The sequence below is a fragment of the Cyprinodon tularosa genome, unplaced genomic scaffold (assembly GCF_016077235.1).
Source record: "Cyprinodon tularosa strain WSP-4 unplaced genomic scaffold, ASM1607723v1 ctg30, whole genome shotgun sequence".
Classification (NCBI taxonomy): Eukaryota; Metazoa; Chordata; class Actinopteri; order Cyprinodontiformes; family Cyprinodontidae; genus Cyprinodon; species Cyprinodon tularosa.
This window is the reverse complement of record NW_024039008.1, coordinates 7,172,374-7,190,589: the sequence shown is the minus strand read 5'-3', so window position 1 is coordinate 7,190,589 and position 18,216 is coordinate 7,172,374. Positions and strand designations below refer to the sequence as shown.

The window sequence follows — 18,216 nt, the reverse complement described above, 5'->3', positions numbered from 1 at the left end:
TTAAACTCCTTCTGTTAGTCTATAAATCCCTGAATGTCTGAGCTCTAAAATACATTACCGACTTGTTGTCAGCGGTTCACTCAGGTCTTCTGGGTCTAAGCTACTCTGCTTACTCAGAACCAAAATACCAAGAAGCAGGTTTCAGTTGTTATTCCACACTAATTTGGGACAAGCCCCCCATTCCCATCCCCAGCTTGTCCCAATTGGGGTCACGAGGGTGCCTATCTCCAGCTGTCAATGGGTGAGAGGTGGGGTACACCCTGTCCATCGCAGGGCAACAGAGAGACAAACAGGACATACAACCATTCACGCACACACTCACACCTAAGGAGAATCTAGAGAAGCCAATTAACCGCACATTTTTTTTTTTTTTTTGGACTGTGGGAGGGAGCCGGAGTACCTGGAGAGAACCCACGCATGCTCAGGGAGAACAAGCAAACTCCATGCAGAAAGAACCCAGGCCAGGAATCAAACCCAGAACCTTCTTACTGCAAGGCAGCAGTGCTATCCACTGTGCCACTGAGCAGCCTCAGATAATCCCCCATCATAGTTTTCTGGACAAGCCCCCAGAAAACTATAATAGTTTATTTAAATTGGGATGAAAAATTAACTTGTTTAGACTGACCTTTGACTTTGCTATCTAAACTTCTATTATTTTAAGTTTGTAGTATATTTACTCATGCTTTTGTTCATTTTTAACACTCTTCATTTTAATAATACATTTTTATTCCCTTAAAATATTCCTATTCACTAATTATTGAATTGCCTTTATGCCCATACAATATACTCTGTGTTTTTCTACTATACTTGTTTTTTAATGTCCAGTGCTTTGAAGTGTCTTGATAATGAATAAAAATGGCTGCCTGGGTAAGTTGCGATAAATTGGAACCGAGAGCAAATATTATGGTTCCGTTGAACCGGTTTCCTCAGCCTTGTTAAAAGGAATTCTCTGGTATGAAATAAGATCATATCCTGTAGATTTTTGGTGGATCATCTTTAGTTGAATCACCATAAATGGTTGGTCAATATGACTCAGATGGGTATTTTTTTCATTCCTGTGTTGATTTCAAATGTTGTACTTTCCTTTCTCCAATAAAAAAATGTCTGAGTGACACATGCATGAGTGTGAAGTTGGGTCTTGTGTTTTGTTTGTAGATCCAGATGAGTTTGATCGTATTTACGAGCCTCTGGATGTGAAGAGTAAGAAGATCCATGTGGTAGACAGCGGACTGACTTACAACCTTCCCTATCCTCTCATCCTGCGGCAGCAGCGCGGCGTTGACCTCATCATCTCATTTGATTTTTCTGCTCGACCGAGCGACTCCAGCCCTCCATTTAAGGCATGAAAACTCATAAATCCACTGGATTAAAGTGTCAACAACATTATCTAATCTGTAAAAATGTCCCACAGGAGCTGCTGTTAGCTGAAAAGTGGGCCAGAATGAACAAGCTTCCGTTTCCTAAGATTGACCCTAAAGTGTTTGATCGTGAGGGTCTGAAGGAATGCTACGTCTTTAAACCCAGGAAGGGGGAGAAGAACTGCCCAACCGTGATCCATTTTGTCCTGGTCAACATTAACTTCAGGCAATTCAAAGCACCTGGTGAGCATGTGCAAATATACAGACATTCACATTTGCAGGAAGGGCTAATTTTCCTACCCCTGCTCCATAGAACCCATTGGAGGCTAAACCTTACTGGAAGTGACGGAGCCCAACTTACAGGCAGTGTCCTGCTGCTCCTGAGTGGAGGGAGATTTTAGCACACATTTAATTCATTGTAGTGGCTACATTTATGAAGTTTTACAATGCATATTTCACCAGGTCTTTTATAAAATGTACAGGGAAGGAATAGCCTCCCCAGTATTATGAGAAATCGCCACTGGTGCTAAAAAAAAGAGACTTTTATTTACAGAATGTGGCTAATTCAAGGCTCCTAGAGAGTCTTGAAGCACAATCATTAATCTGCCTTTTTTTTGTACAACAAATTTAAAACACATATTTTTTTTTTTTTACAAAGTATTTTAAACACTGAATGTTTTTAGTACCGAATTTTAAGCACTTCATTTTTTTACACATTGAACTCCTTACACTGAATTTTTATCCAGGGTTCCTACAGCATAAGGCAAGTTAAATTCAAGACTTTTTAATGCCACTTGAAATAAAAAATGTAAGACCAAATTCACAAGAAACACAAGAAAAACCTGCTTGCGACAACTTAACCCAAAGGTTTATTATAACATAAACCACTGCACTAATGTTTCAGATTTTAAAAAGCTTCCCATACAGGAAGAAAGCTAAAAACACACAAATAACAGATATATTTTAACAATTATTTAACTGAATTCACAAACTTTTTTTAGCAGGGAACAAAACAAATCAGTTTTAAAGCCACAACATAACCAGTGCTAAGTCTTTTTTGCAGTTATTTTTCTTTGTATCGTTTTCTTAGTATGTTTGATTTGGTGATAAGTGGAGGCGTTGCAGAGACAAGGGTGGAACTAAACTGAGAAATATCGGCTGTTACTCGGTAACTCGATTTTGACGCTTTGTGTTTCGCGCTTCGCATGTGCAACTCCACTGCCTTAATTCCCATCGTTCTGAGCTTGAATGACTTCTTGCACAAAATCCACTGAGCCTCATGTATGTTCCCTGGTTTGAGCCATGGAGAAAACTCTTGGCTGGAGACAATTTTCATTACATTTACACTTGCTCATATTTTCCAGACAAAAAGTAAATGCCGCATCTCCCAAATGTCCCGGACGCAACAACGCTTTTATTGGTTGCGCTATCGGGACAGAACCAATAATGGCAAGCCGTCAATTTTAATGTTTTATTTAGATTACAAAAATAAATAATGATAAAAATAATCCTATTTATGATGTTTTAAAAATTAAGACCTACGAAAGACTGATTTAAGACATTTTAATACCAATTAAGGCCTTAGTTTTATTTTAAAGAATTCAATGCCTTTTAAGACTTTTTAAGGACCCGCAGGAACCCTGTTATATGAAAATTCAGTTGCAAAAAATTTGCCTGCAAACAAATTCAGCTCCAAAAAGTGTAAGAAAATGTTATATTCATATCTATTTAACAAGATAAAATCCTCATTCAGCTTCATTCATGTGGTAACAAAGCTATGCCCAACTGTTGTGTCACCTGACCAAATTAGCTAATTTCAATGGCTTTAAGCTGCTCAACTGCATTGAGTGTAGATTGCTTTGGCTTGAGTTCACCAAGAGGTCAACATATTTGCAGGCAAATTTTTTCATAGGCGAAGTTTTGGCAAACAAATTTTTCACAGCTGAATTTTCACCACATAAAAATTCAGTGTAAGTCATTCAATGTGTAGAAACATTCAGTGTTTAAAATCCGGTGCTAAAAAAATTCTGTGTTCAAACTACATTGTTAAAAAAACTTTGAGTACAAAAAACAGGTAGATTCCAATGAGACTTTTTTTCTTCCATATTGTTCAGGCATTTATAGTGTAAACATGCTTTAAAAGTACTTAAAAAAAATTTAAAACTGAGTCTGGAAAAGCAGGATTTTCTGACATAAATAAAGATTGGAGCCAGCCTGGGAATTCACTCATAATCAGTCAGCTGCAGACTGTTATACTGTTTTTCTGAGGTCTCCAAAAGGAAACCATCTGTTTAATCTCAATGCAGTTTCTAGGAGGCAACGTTATGCGTGTTGCCTATTTACATATACAGGGAATAGTAAATCAGAGAAAGCTCAGGGTTTTTATGACCTATCTACAAGAAATATTGGTGTCGAAGGATCCAGGTGCTCCAGGGGAATCCTTCAGGGCAGTGGGAGGACTGTGTGTATAAACAAATCAGCCATGAGAAGCTAGAGGAAGACACAGAATCCCTTCTTTTCCACTAGTGTTTCTTTACATTCTGATGGCCATCTGCCCACCTACTTCCGCAGCCTGTTTATACATGATACATAAGAGGTTTCTTCACTCTAACCCAAAAAACATCTGAGGAGATGAAACCGCAAATGAACATCCAGCGTCTGCACTTTCTTAACCTCAACTTGTAACCCACATATGGGAATTTAACCACATCCTTATTCGGCACGAGGTCATCCGTAAAGCCAAGTCGTGGCATCACATTTATTCCAACAAATAGTTATTGAAAATACATATTTTTGTATGAATACAAATAATTTGGATTTCAATAATCATTGTTTGGAGACTCAAATCCCATGCATAAAGTTTGTTGAGTATTAAAATGAATATGAATATTCTTGCAAATGCAAAAAAAAAAATTTAAGTTCGCACTAAATTTTATTAATATTTTCTTATTCATGTCCCAAATATGATCCAGATGCTGCTCTTCTATTTACATGTAGATAGCAAACACATTTGGCATATAACGGTATTTCTTCAGGACAGGTAAGAAATAGTGCTGCGCCTTTGTCATTTTCAGGCCCCGATACCTGGCAGTACAGTATCAGCCGATGCCGATACCATAACGATACCTTTTTAAAATTGATGTGTGTGTCTATTAGGGGTGGAGCGGTTCACAAAATGTTCGGTTCGGTTCATGGTTTCCTGGTCACGGTTTTCGGTTCGGTTCGGTTTGGTATATGTTGATTGTTACACCGAAATGCCATAAAAATTTATGAAAAAAAATCAAAAAAAAAATTTATGAATTGTAATTATTTTTAATGATCCACGGAAACCCTGGATCATTTCTGCTTTGAATTGCTGCTTTGAATTTAATCATCTCGCGCATGCCCTCTACGATATGCAGCGGGGCGGAGCGGAGCGCTGACGGAGTATGTGGGATTTCGGGGTTAGCATGACATGTTGGTCATGTTGATATTAGCATAAACAAAGCATGTTGCACAATGCTTGCACACTGTTGCACTTTTATCCACAACTTTCTTTCCGCCGTCACCGTAGGTCACTCTAAATGCAAAGTGGTCCCATACAGCAGACCTATAAAGTGCTGCTGGCGCGTCTTCCAACTCCTGTTCTTTCCCACTCGCCATACCCACACAATTCTCCAAAACAACTGATTTGCATCTTCTTCTTGTTTACTACTGGTGGTTGGCTTTGGTCGCAGTACCGCCACCTTCTGCTCTGCAGTGTAAACGCTTCGCCTATGAGAAAAAGGAGCAGCGCATGAACCGAATGAAACACACGCGAACCGAACCGAGACAGTCGAACCGAACAGTTCGGACGGTTTTCATAAACCGTTCCATCCCTTGTGTCTGTATATGAAGAACTGCACACTATTTGGATGCAAAATAATTGCCATCATGGCTTTGTCAAGCTGCTGCCTACCTTTGTGAAGCAGGAAAAAGATTAATACAAATTAAATCCCGTAGAACTTTTTATTTGCCTACCTGGAATGGGGGACGATAGATGATTAAACTTTGGCTCTCAAAATGGTATCTGTGCCCTATTTGTTGGTACTCGTCAATACCGATACCACCATTTTAGTGCTGGATCGGTAGCCTGACGTAGTCCGACTCAATTCTAGTCAGAATATGAGTCTGATACTGCTCCATAGAGCTGTGATTATGGGGCGTGTTTTGACGAACCAGGAAAAAAAAGGCCTCTGCACTCAATTGGATAGACCTACAACCAATAAGAGCAACGGAGTGCGTGACGTATGTTAAGCCAGGCACAGTTGTTGTCCACAAAAATCAAAGCGTGCAGTTGCACGCCTATTATAAGAAGATGAGACTTGATCGCGTTTCTCTGTTCCTCTTTTAAAATTAATTTGCTGTCGATATCTTCTAGAACAGACCTAATAGCAGAATCTACTCACCTAAACTCTCCAGCGGCAGCCATTGTTGTTGTCACCCAAGCGCACATTGGTCACGTGGTTGATTACGTTACTGTTGGTCATCTGTCCATCATCGTATAAAGCCCGCCCTGACAATTTGATTGGATCGCCTGACAGTGGGCGATCATACTCGCGCTACTATGGAGCAGAGCCAGACCGAACTTCCCCGACCTCAAACTTTGTGGGCGGGACTAAGTTCGGAATGGCACCCAGGCTACTGGATCGGGGCCTTGCCTGATACGTATCCGTATCGGTGCAACACTTGTAGAAACACTAATGTAATCTGGTTGCAGTAGCTCTATCATTTGTTTTCTAGGTCTGACTTACACAGTCATAGTTTCCTAAAAATTCCCACGTTACTCATGAAATGTTTTAATGTAGAGCAGTTAGCAAATATACAAGAATACGATTTTCTTGTTAAATTTGGCTGCTGTTATAACTACAGATTTTAACTTGATAAATAAAATTGTTCTCCTGCTTTATGAACTTGACGACTTGCGTTAGATGTTTACTTAAACATATAAGCAAATCTCTATCCTGCACCTAATGTCACCTACAGATCTTTTGGCAGCAATTTTACAGAAAAAAATTCAATATAAATAATTGTTTTATAACTTTTAAGAGTGCGGAAATAAATACATGTGTATGTCTGGTAAACATGTAAAGCTCTTTGAATGATCTTTGTGATGAATTGTGTTAATGCAAATAAACTTGCCTTGCTTTGGTTACGATGCCAACTTTGATACGACAGGATTTTGCACCAATAGGAATAAAGAAAAGAGCTGAGAAATGATCAAAAGTTAGCATTAGCTGATCTGGCATCAGGCTAGTAAACGTTATGGAATAAGAGCAGGTGGGCATTTCTGTGCCACTTACCGGCCAGTTGGAGTTAAAGCTATCATGTTTACCTGAATTAAAAATAAATTATTGAAAGTTTGACTTAATTTTTCATTTTCAAAAAATTTAGTGTAGGAATAAAAGCGCAAATGTTTAAGATAACACCTGATTGTTGGAATAAAACAAAATTTGGCAATTATAACTTGAATTAACATATACTGATCTTTACCTTTACCAATATTGTATTTGTCTGAGTGGATGAATCAAAATCAGTTTAGTTTATGTTTGTAGCACCGATTCACAGCAACCAATAAATGTCCAATACAATCCAGCTTTATCACTTAAATGTCCAGGACCAAAGTGCTGTACAGTGAACAACATGCATTCTAAACAACCAAGAGGATCTAAATTAAATAAACACAGAAGCATAAAATACAATAAGAAAAATTTAATCAGAATTAGAGAAATATGTAATGAAAACAGCTTAAAATCACAGGCTAGGATTATAGGATAAGCCTGTGATATGAGTTTTAAGGAGCAATTTAATGTGTATTGGAAGGTCGTTCCACATATTTGGAGCTGTACAGAAAAAGCATAATACCCCCATAAGCTTCTATTTGGTTTAAGGCTATTTTTTTTTTAAATTTAGGTCATTTGAGTTATAGACAGATTCCTGCCAAGTGCGTACAGTTGATTCATTTTGCTTTCTGTTCACGTTTGTCAATCTGACCACAGGTGTTCCCAGAGAGACTGAGAAGGAGAAGGAGTTTGCAGATTTTGACATCTTTGATGACCCAGAGTCACCATTTTCCACTTTCAACTTCCAGTACTCCAATGAGGCTTTCACCCGACTTCATGACCTCATGGAGTTCAACACTTTAAACAACCTGGAGGTCAGTTGGGTGATGTTGCAAGACTGGAACAAATCATATTTCTGTACCAGTCAGGAACCAGTTATTCTGTCTGTATTAAGTCTTGCAGTGTGTCAGAAACACGGTCACAAAGGGATTGGAGAGTGATTCATTCAAACTGCTTACACAGGCCAATTAATTCCTGCTCAGGGCCTCAGCTATCCAGTGTTTATCTTACTTTATTCGATGCTGTCAGGAGGAAGTTTTGGATTTATGAAGAAAGTATTGGGCAATATCAAAAATTTTAAGAACGCCCCAGTAAGCCTGGATCATGCATGTTTGGACTTGCTTGTGGTAGGTCAGTCTCATTTGCTTACTTACTCGCAGTGAGTCACTCCCTAGCTCAGTAATAATTCATTTTTGATACCAGATATTTCATTTTACCTGACGGTAATTTAAATCAGGCAAATTTCCCTGTAAGGTATTACACGATCTTGCCAAAATTATCCTGCAAAAAGGAATGTTTGAGTGCGTGTTATGATCACCTGATATGGTGATTATGTGTATTTTATGCACAGAACAAGTCATAAAATTAAACATAAAAATCTGAATACCCTACTTTCCCATGTTTATTGAATAAGAACTGGAGGAATAAGGAAACCACAGGTTGTTAAATACTATTTAGGATTTAGCTGCTTGTGGCTTATTTGGTAGATTTATTGATTTACTGCAGTTGAGAATTTCATTACAAGCCTCACCTAACCGTTGCTACTTTGAGTTGGAACTGAAGCTTGTTGCATGAACCAAGTTTTGGTTGTTAGACAAGTGGCTTCTTATTTAACTCTGTAGTAGTTGGTTGTATATGTAAGAAGTCTCAATGTAACCAGGTCAGGGGGAGTGTATAGCCCTATTTACACTACCCTCAGAAAACTAATCTGTGCTGAGTTCGAACCGAGCTTTGATCAGTAAACCGTACCGAGGATGGTTCCTTACAACCGTTTACACATCAAGCTAGCACGGTTCCTTGCATACTAGTGACGATCTACGGTACTACTGCTCTCTAGAGGGAAACAAGCAAATCAACATGGCGGAGCCCGTAACATTCAGGAAGTTTGGTTATAATTGCAGACAGTCAATCGAAGAAGGCGGCCTTTGGTGAATTTACTTGACAGAGTCAGCTATTGGGAAGTAGATACGTCAAACGATAGTCTAATCAGGGCTTACAGATACAGGAAACAACGACAGACGTTGAAGTTCATTACACTGCTAGACAGAATTATCACAAGGTTTTCCTGTGGGTCATAAAAATCATTAAGTCATTAAATTATTATTTTTTAATTAAAGGCCTTAATTTGCATTAAAATGAATTAAATTGGATTATTTTGGCATTTAAAATGCTTTATTAAAAAAATTTTCATGTTTATAAAAACAATTTTGTCAGATATATCGCAATATATTTGTGCGAAACTGCTTCCGTCTTTGCTCGTAAAGCTGTATGTTCGGAAAAGACATTTTGCCGTGCTATACACAGCATATATATATATATATATATATATATATATATATATATATATATATATATATATATATTAGGGATGGAACGGTTTATGAAAACCGTCCGAACTTTTCAGTTCGACTGTTTCGGTTCACGTGTGTTGCGTTCATGCGCTGCTCCTTTTTCTCATAGGCGAAGCGTTTACACTCCAGAGCAGAAGTTGGCGGTACTGCGACCAAAGCCAACCACCAGTAGTAAACAAGAAGAAGAAGAAGCGAAGCAGTGTAGCCGGGTGTAGCAGAAAAAAATCAGTTGTTGTGGAGAATTGTGTGGGTATGGCGAGTGGGAAAGAACAGGAGTTGGAAGACGCGCCAGCAGCACTTTATAGGTCTGCTGTATGGGACCACTTTGCATTTAGAGTGACCTACGATGACGGAGGAAAGAAAGTTGTGGATAAAAGTTCAACAGTGTGCAAGCATTGTGCAACACGTGTCGTTTATGCTAACAACAAAACGACCAACATGTCAGGCTAACAATCAACATATACCGAACCAAAAACCGTGACCAGGAAACCGTGAACCGAACCGAACCGTGGATTTTGTATATATATATATATATATATATATATATATATATATATATATATATATATATATATATATATATATATATATATATTATATATACTTGTTTATGGCATTCAACAAGTGCGGTTCGGTTGTGTCTGGCACGGTCCGCTTCAGTTTTGCGTGCCATTTACACTCAACAGCTCTCTCAGTTACAGTGCTCAGACCAATCTGGGCACGATTTCAAAAGCGTAGTATAAATGGGGCTTACTGTATGTAAACTCAAACTATCATCACTCCACTCTGTGCTTGACAGTTGGGAGGGTCTGTCTTTATTTGCTGGGTTTGGCTTTTGCCAGAGTTATTTGTCCAGGTAGCATTTCTTTTTTGGAAATTTTATGGTTTATTCTGACGGAAGACTATTAGCACTCACAGTCAGGTGACACAAAAACGTCTGTTTTGACAGCCATAATTAATGGTATCATTAGAACATTGCTTCGTTGTGGCTGCCATCTAGTATGTTATGGTAGCAAAAAAGCCCTGTAGCATTATGGGTAATTCTGGTGCTAAAAGTGACTCATCATAAACTCCCGCCTCCTGTGCTGCTTTGGTCTGGTAAGTTAATCAGACGGATTCTTAATACCAAAAAAGTCGCTCCTACCTCCTTTTCCTATCCCTGCACCTTTTAATGGGTCAACAGTAAGAACACTGTCTACGGCATGAAAGTAGCTCTAGACTGATGTGTTAAATCTGAACAGCATTCAACCTTACAGACGTTTTTTTTTTGTGTACACACTGTGTATACAAAATGACAATAAAAGAAGTCTAAGACGTCATTGAGCAACGGACGCACAACAATGCTGCATCTAAAACTTGGACTATAACCTTCCAGAAAAGAACTACAAAAAACAAAAGTTACACAAATATAGCAAACCACAGAAGCTCTTCGTTATATAACCTAATGAATATGAATGTGCATGCATTTTCAATGTATCACACTACATAACAGGAAAGAATTTATTTTTGTTAAACTTTGTGAGACTGGGTGTGCCTAAACGTACTGTCATGCAAAGGATTGTGGGAAACCGTATAACTATGCAGTGGCTAGGAATGTCACAAAGGTCCCTGCACTAAAATAACGACCAGCATCCTGCTTCCTCTTCTACCTCCTTCCTACTGCCAGCACTATTTTTTCTTTTTTTACAGCCAAGGCTGCCTGTGTGTATTGAATATATATTGCATAAGCTAGTCTGCCAGGCCACTATGATAAGTACAAGCAATGGTTGTATTTATTTTTAAGAGAGAAAGGTTTCCTGTGGCAATACCTTCAAAATGCCCATACTTATTAAAGCTTGTTAAAGTTTATCTGTGAACCTGCATGTTTTCATTCTCACACAGATCAATTTCCCCACTGTGGAACAAGAGGAAGTATTTCTGTTTTGTTTAATTCCTTATACAGTCAAGAATAAAGTTATTTACACCCTGGGAAACTTTGACTTAAGTTTAGTCTTGTTCAACAAGCAAGTTTTTTTTCCTTATATTTTTACTCATGTTTGTACAAAAAGTTTACTACCCTTTGGAAATGATCCATTGGAAAACTTAAACTAATGATTCTAAAGCATCCTGATTACACCAATTGACTTTCTTTTTAAATCAACTCAATGGATTAAAAAACAGGAAAGCCCATTTTGGAGAGTAAAAGTTTGCTCTAAACAACTGTTTTACTAATTACTCAGCTGAAAGAAAGACCGCTAAGCAGTGTGCTACCCAAAATGTTGGTAGGGCAATGCTCATTTTATAACCTCTCATCAACGCAGAAAATCAAAGATTATTGTTTTGTTTTCTGCAAAAAAAAAAAAAATGTTTTCTTTACACTGAGAGCCAACCTCAGGCCACATAGTTATAGTATTTCAGTTCACGGGTAGTTTGAACCAACAAAGTATGGTTCCATCTACCTAAAGGTTTACTTCCTCTGTTGGCATATTTTCCCCAGCTTTTTCTGTATAGTTAGAAAGTAGATCTGGACCTGAGATCACTTTGATCATTGTTGATGTTTATCTAAATCCATAATGCAGGGAGGTATAGTGTCATGATCGGTTTAACGAATCTGACCCACATGCAGAGAAACCTCTTAGTTAATTGAGGGGGTAAAACAGGAGTCTGATCTGGAACTCGGTGAGCTGGTAACCCGGAAGTTAGAGGGGGGGCTCGTTAGTCCTTGAATCCTGTCTGTGTGGTAAATCCAGAGAATAGCGCACACGGAGGGCGGATAGATTGACAGGTGTTGGACCCGGAGGAGTAATGGAGCGGACTGTCACTCGGATTTCCAATGGGTACTTGAACGGAGCATGTGGAGGTTTTCCCCTGCTCAGTGGAACTCGTTTTTTCCTTCCAGGGGAGAGAAGGTCCAGGAATCCAGTGACACAGGAAAGCTTCCTGCTGGGGAGCAAAAACAAAAACTTGTTAGACTCAGAGAAACAAAGCTAGGTTAGACTCAGCTAAGCTCGGCTTGGCTAGAGTACCCGAAACTGACAAACACTCTGGCGTCGAGGTAGTGACAGTCCACTGCTCAAATACTCCTCCCGATAATGATCCAATGAGCCGCAGGTGTGCAGGGAGGGACAGCGAAGACAGGGCACCTCCTAGTGGTGGAAAATGGAGAACCACAAACAGGCCACACAAACTGGATTCCTAACATATAGTGAAGCAGATGTTTATTTAATAGTTGCAAATCCTAAAAAAGGCACACAAAGAAAAATAAGTAACTAAACCAGTTAGAGAGATGATGGCTAGGGGAGAATCTTACCAGAACTGAAAAAACATTGAAGTATTGAAGATTATGCTGTATGAACAGGTAGTGGAGTGATCACTAGTGCAAGAAGGGAGAATAATTAACTAAATCTGAAACATCTGCAGAAGAAATAGGCAAAAAAAAATGAAAGAAAAAAGTGATTATTATTACAAAACAAGGACAAAGAACAAAAATATAACATAACCTGTCTGATTACTTAACTGAGGTTATTCTAAACTAAATTGACGTTTTTAGTATGACTGAACAGATTAAACAGTTAAGCAGAGAAACAACCTGTAAGAAATAGATGTCAACCTGATGTTATTACCATCTGAAACAGTGTCTCTGTCTATATTGCTGTGTCTTAAATATTCAAAATTGCCTCCTTTAGGTTTTTCCGCATCATCACAATTTGTATCTAATTCTTCTGTTTTGTTTTGTTTCTTTTAAGGTTATTAAGGAGGCCATCAAGGACTGCATTGTGGCGCGGAAAGAGTCTCCCTCTGACCTCTCGATTCCCTTTTCCCTCAGCGAGATCCCTAAAAGGAAGTTTTCCAAGAAGGGTCCTGATTCAAAACCCCAGAATCACCTTGGAGAGGAGCAAAAATAGTTCAGATTAACAATTTGGATGAACAGACTTCTTGAAGTTTTGATGAGTTAACCTTAAAGTTGTGTACTTAACTTTATGAGAATACTCCTATCCTGATCTTCAGAAAGATTTGATGAAGACTGTTTTTTTTTTTTTTTTAAACCCTACTGGTGACAGTCTTCTGATTGCACGGGCTTCTCGTCTGGTTTTATGTTCACATGGGATTTCTGGAAAGAAAAAAAAATGTTTTGATAATTACTTAACACCCCACTGCAGCTTTATTGACTTCAGACAACACAATGTTGTTAGGGAGATATTTTCCTTTGCTGCTCTTAGTTATTCCTTCATCTTTATTGCATTTCATATCCCTGCCAAAGTTCTTACATTCCTTATCCTTTGGGATGCTCCTATTTTGGCTTTTAAATTCTCCGGACGAAAATCCATTAAGCAGCCTCATTGTGGTTAACCTTTTTTTTATTTTTTATAGCTAAACTGAATGCGTGGCTTCAGAGCGAATATTTTTGCTTTTACATATTTTTTTTCCATGTGATCCCTTGTCTTAACTTGTAATCCTGTTTAAAACCATGGATGGGAAGCTCATAACTTTTGCTTCTGTTTGATTGCAACTCCTAAACACGCAACCTGCACCCCCTCTGGATATTTTAAACATCTAAAGGATGTTTACCCACCTACGGAACAGGAGCACTCCCTACTGCCCGGAAGGGAGTGTCAAATTAAATCCACCATTTTGGAAACAACAAAATGCGTTGCTATAGTAACAGCTCTTTGCTTCTTTCCTTTTGACATGTTTTGGTCCCAGCGTCAGGGTAAAGATATGTTTATACACCTGACCAGTTTGGTTTATGATACAGACACAGGGGGATTGCGATGCCTTACTTTTTAAACCTTGGAGCCAAGGCTGGGTGGATCATAATATGATCACATCTTTTTAGAACGATGGCCTTCTCTCTTAACATCACCCGGTGGAATTTTACACACTACGCCTACACCTGCAGCAGTAGAGGCATGGAATCCAACACACTACACCTAATGCCTGCAGGGGGCTAATAGGCTGCACACACAGAGGGGAGAGGTTTTTCACTTCCAAGCTCTTCGCACTCACGTGTCAGCCTCGGCCGTCTGAAAGCAAACTGTGACGATGCATAAAGAGGATCACGCATCCCTGATCATGATTGAGGAATGTATGATCCTTGCTAATCATTGTCTTTCCTTTATTTATGTTTTTTTTGTTCTGTTTTAACTGTGTGTGATTTTATTAAAGAAAATATGGCCGTTTTGGAATATTTCATTCACTCACTCTCTTATAGAAATTCTTAAGACCTTCCCTTGGTCTGGTTAGGATAGTTATCATTGATGGTCTGAATCAGGCATGTCCACAGTTGGTCCTTGAGGATCTCTGTCCTGGAAGTTTTAGAGGTTTCTCTGCTTCGGCACAGATGATTCTGATTATTGCACATCAGCAAAAGTCTGTTAATCAGCTATAAATGGAAATCGGCTGTGCTGAAGCAGGAAAACCCTGAAAACTTTGATGTATATTTTGCATTTCATGTGACAGGCCAACATAGAGGTTTTCTGTTTCTTTACAAAAAAAAAAACTATGTACGGTATGTATATTCATCCTACTTGATTTAATACTTAATAATAAAAGAAACACTGCAAAAGGGCTTACTTTTAACAAATTTCTTCCCCCATGCCTCAGCTTGTTGGAGTCTATAGCTGATAGTTTTCCACTTAGATTTCCACATTTACTGTTGCCTTCTTAGTTTGCTCTGTAAGATCTGCAAAGATATATTTTTTTATAAACTTACCGGTAGCCAAAAGTTTAATCTTGAACTTGACCACTATAGTCATCGGTTTTCATGATGCTGTTCATTTACTGGTGTTCTCTGAACCTCAGCAGGTTTTAGAGACAGCTGCATTTAAATTGAGATTACATCACACTCATTATCACTTCTAATTGGATAACCTCTTCAACCAATCAGATAAACAGGATGTTATTTGGGGGTTTTGGAATTACATCTCTGAATACATCTTATGCATAAATATAGATTCTTACGGAGTCCCTAAAGGGACATGGAGGGGAAAAAAATAACTTTTGCGAGATCCCGCAATACTTTTGCGAGATCCCGCAAAACTATTGCGGGATCTCGCAAAAGTAAATTTTTTGCGAAATCTCGCAAAAGTATTTTTTTTGCGAGATCTCGCAATACTTTTGCGAGATCCTGCAATACTTTTGCAGAATCTCGCCATACTTTTGCGAGATCCCGCAATAGTTTTGCGAGATCTCGCAAAACTATTGCGGGATCTCGCAAAAGTTTTGCGGGATCTCGCAAAAGTTTATTTTTTGCGTGATCTCGCAATACTTTTGCGACATCCCGCAATACTTTTGCATGATCCTGCAATACTTTTGCAGAATCTCACCATACTTTTGCGAGATCCCGCAATAGTTTTGCGAGATCTCGCAAAAGTTTTGCGGGATCTCGCAAAAGTTTATATTTGCGAAATCCTGCAAAAGTTTCGCGGGATCTCGCAAAAGTTTTTTTTTTCCTCCATGTCCCTTTAGGGGCTCCGTAGATTCTTATTAAACTTTAATCTAAATGTTTGGGGTTTTTTTGCACTACTTTTTGCGGGATCTCGCAAAAGTTTATTTTTTGCGTGATCTCGCAATACTTTTGCGACATCCCGCAATACTTTTGCATGATCCTGCAATACTTTTGCAGAATCTCACCATACTTTTGCGAGATCCCGCAATAGTTTTGCGAGATCTCGCAAAAGTTTTGCGGGATCTCGCAAAAGTTTATATTTGCGAAATCCTGCAAAAGTTTCGCGGGATCTCGCAAAAGTTTTTTTTTTTCCTCCATGTCCCTTTAGGGGCTCCGTAGATTCTTATTAAACTTTAATCTAAATGTTTGGGGTTTTTTTGCACTACTTTGTGTTCCTCTATCACATAAGATTCCAATAAAATCCATGGTGGTCTGTGTTGTACTTTTGCAAGGCACTATGGATCGCATGCAATAAGGGACTGGAACTAGGGTTGGCTTGAAATGAGTAGAAAACTCTAGATCTGTTTTAAAATAATTACAACTATTTCATTCTGGGAGCTTTTTAACAACAAAAACCCTTAAGGTTTTTTTTAGACTGGAGACGTGTTTATTTCTCAGCTACAGATTATTTAGACTAATTTTGACTATTTACTGGTCCTACATATTTATGAAAATATATCAATAGTTGGTTATTTCTTGTTAATTAATTCCATGTCTGGAAAAACTATGACTGTACTGAGTAAAAGTATCAAAGAAAAAACATTGTAATCTTAGTGTTTCTTTTTTTTTCTTGTTTTAAATAAAAACATCAATTTTCTAATGCTGCTGTAATCAGATGTTTTAATCAGCTTATGAAAAAAAAGCAAAAAGGGTTGCTTCCTAAATGTTTTCTTCTGGTTTTTGCTACATTTTGGATATTTTCTGAATTTTCTGTCTCCTAAAGGTTGCATTTAAAGCAGGAGTTTCAATGAAGAGTTGTGACCTTTTTTTTGTTTGGCCATTTAATGTTAAGGTATTTTTTATGTTTACATGTAACAAGCAGAAAGGTCAGTTTTTTTTTTTTATTTGAGACATGCACAGTTATATTCCTATCATTAAAATGTATGATAACTGGCAAGACATGATGTGCTTAACTTGTTTTTTTGTGTTAAAGGAAAATAATAAGGTCATAATTTATGTCTCTTGGTGTTTTCTTTGAAAATGTTTTACAGCTGTGAGAATCGTGGTGAAATAACACATCTGAAAACTTGTAGCACCAAAAGGTTCAAGTACCTTATGTTTCCTTTCAGGTCACTGCATTAACCTGTACCTAAGTGGTTTGACAACTTTGTAGATTTGGTTTCCAGCTACATAAAACACTGTACAGCAGTTTAATTAGATTTCTGGATTTCAAGGCCTTAGGATTCATAATTTGTTTCGATGGATTTTTTTTCCCCCATGGTCATCCTACTTCAAATCCTCTGCCTAATTAAAAAGCCTTTTTTTGGCTGAGGTAACAACAGAGAAAAAACACAGGTTATGAGATTTTTAACTTTAGTTCAGACTTTATAAAATCAGTTTTTTTTAGCAGTTTGTTTTATTTAATAATCCTTTGAAAAAGAAAATGCCAAAAATGAATCTAGTTTCACTTGTTAAAAAAAGAATTTACCATAAAAGTGCATATTGACTGTCTAATGACTCAGAACAGAGGGACAAGTATTCAGGCCAGACAGACAGTGGGATAACTTCAAAAGCATTTATTAAAGAACACTTAGCATCTAAGGCAGGAACCTCTACAAGAGAGAAGCACAGGTTAGTGACCATGATAATCTTATGGAGGAGGATTACTGTATGAACAGGAATGGTACACCCAAAACATGATTAGCCTTCATTTTCTACTCACCCCCATGCTGAACAACACTCTGGAGTACTTTTTTGATATCTCAAATGCATCTGGAGATCTGGGAGGCTTCTTGCTGTCTGCTGACATTCAAATAATGGAGGTCTATGGTGCCCGAGGCAGAAAGGTCCATAAAAGTCCAAAAAAAACGTGTCAATATTCCTCCATACTGCTCGTCCAATGTATTCCAAGTGTCCTGAGTGGGTAGCATCCAGAATTTACTCGAAATGAAGTCATTTAGAATGTTTTTAGAGCATAAACAGTAGTGTATAGGATTTCCTAAAAGCGGGCGCCTGCGAGTTCACGAGTCTACGTAAACCGCGGCAGACCAAACCAGATGAAAGTGCGCATTCAGCTCGGCAAAGAACTCATGCTCTTCCTCAACACTGAAGTCCTCAGACATTTTTCTTTCTTTGTTTCTTTATTTGCACAGGTAAACAGCACATTTCTTCTTCTACGCTTGCATTATCAAGAGCAGACGCTGAATGCGCACTTTCATCTGGTTTGGTCTGCCGGCTTCCGTAGCGTCGTGATCGCGCATGTGCGCGCTTTCAGGAAATCCTATACACTACTGTTTATGCTCTAAAAACATTCTAAATGACTTCGTTTCGAGTAAATTATGGACGCTACCAACTCAGGACACTTGGAATACATTGGACGAGCAGTATGGAGGAATATTGACACGTTTTTTGTGCATTTTTATGGACCTTTCTGCCTCGGGCACCGTAGACCTCCATTATTTGAATGTCAGCAGACAGCAAGAAGCCTCCCAGATCTCCAGATGCATTTGAGATATCAAAAAAGTACTCCAGAGTGTTGTTCAGCATGGGGGTGAGTAGAA

The 18,216-nt window shown here is 38.4% G+C and overlaps 1 protein-coding gene across 1 annotated transcript in view; it reads left to right on the top strand.

Annotated features, from left to right (window-relative positions):
• pla2g4ab (phospholipase A2, group IVAb (cytosolic, calcium-dependent)) overlaps positions 1-15,066 on the top strand; it is a 56,799-nt gene extending 41,733 nt beyond the window's left edge. Inside the window, exons 16-19 of the mRNA XM_038291760.1 lie at positions 1,156-1,340; positions 1,412-1,601; positions 7,376-7,533; positions 12,795-15,066. Coding sequence (XP_038147688.1) covers positions 1,156-1,340; positions 1,412-1,601; positions 7,376-7,533; positions 12,795-12,953 — 692 coding nt within the window. The 3' untranslated portion in view covers positions 12,954-15,066. The remainder of the gene's footprint in view (positions 1-1,155; positions 1,341-1,411; positions 1,602-7,375; positions 7,534-12,794) is intronic.
• Positions 15,067-18,216: the final 3,150 nt, after the last annotated feature.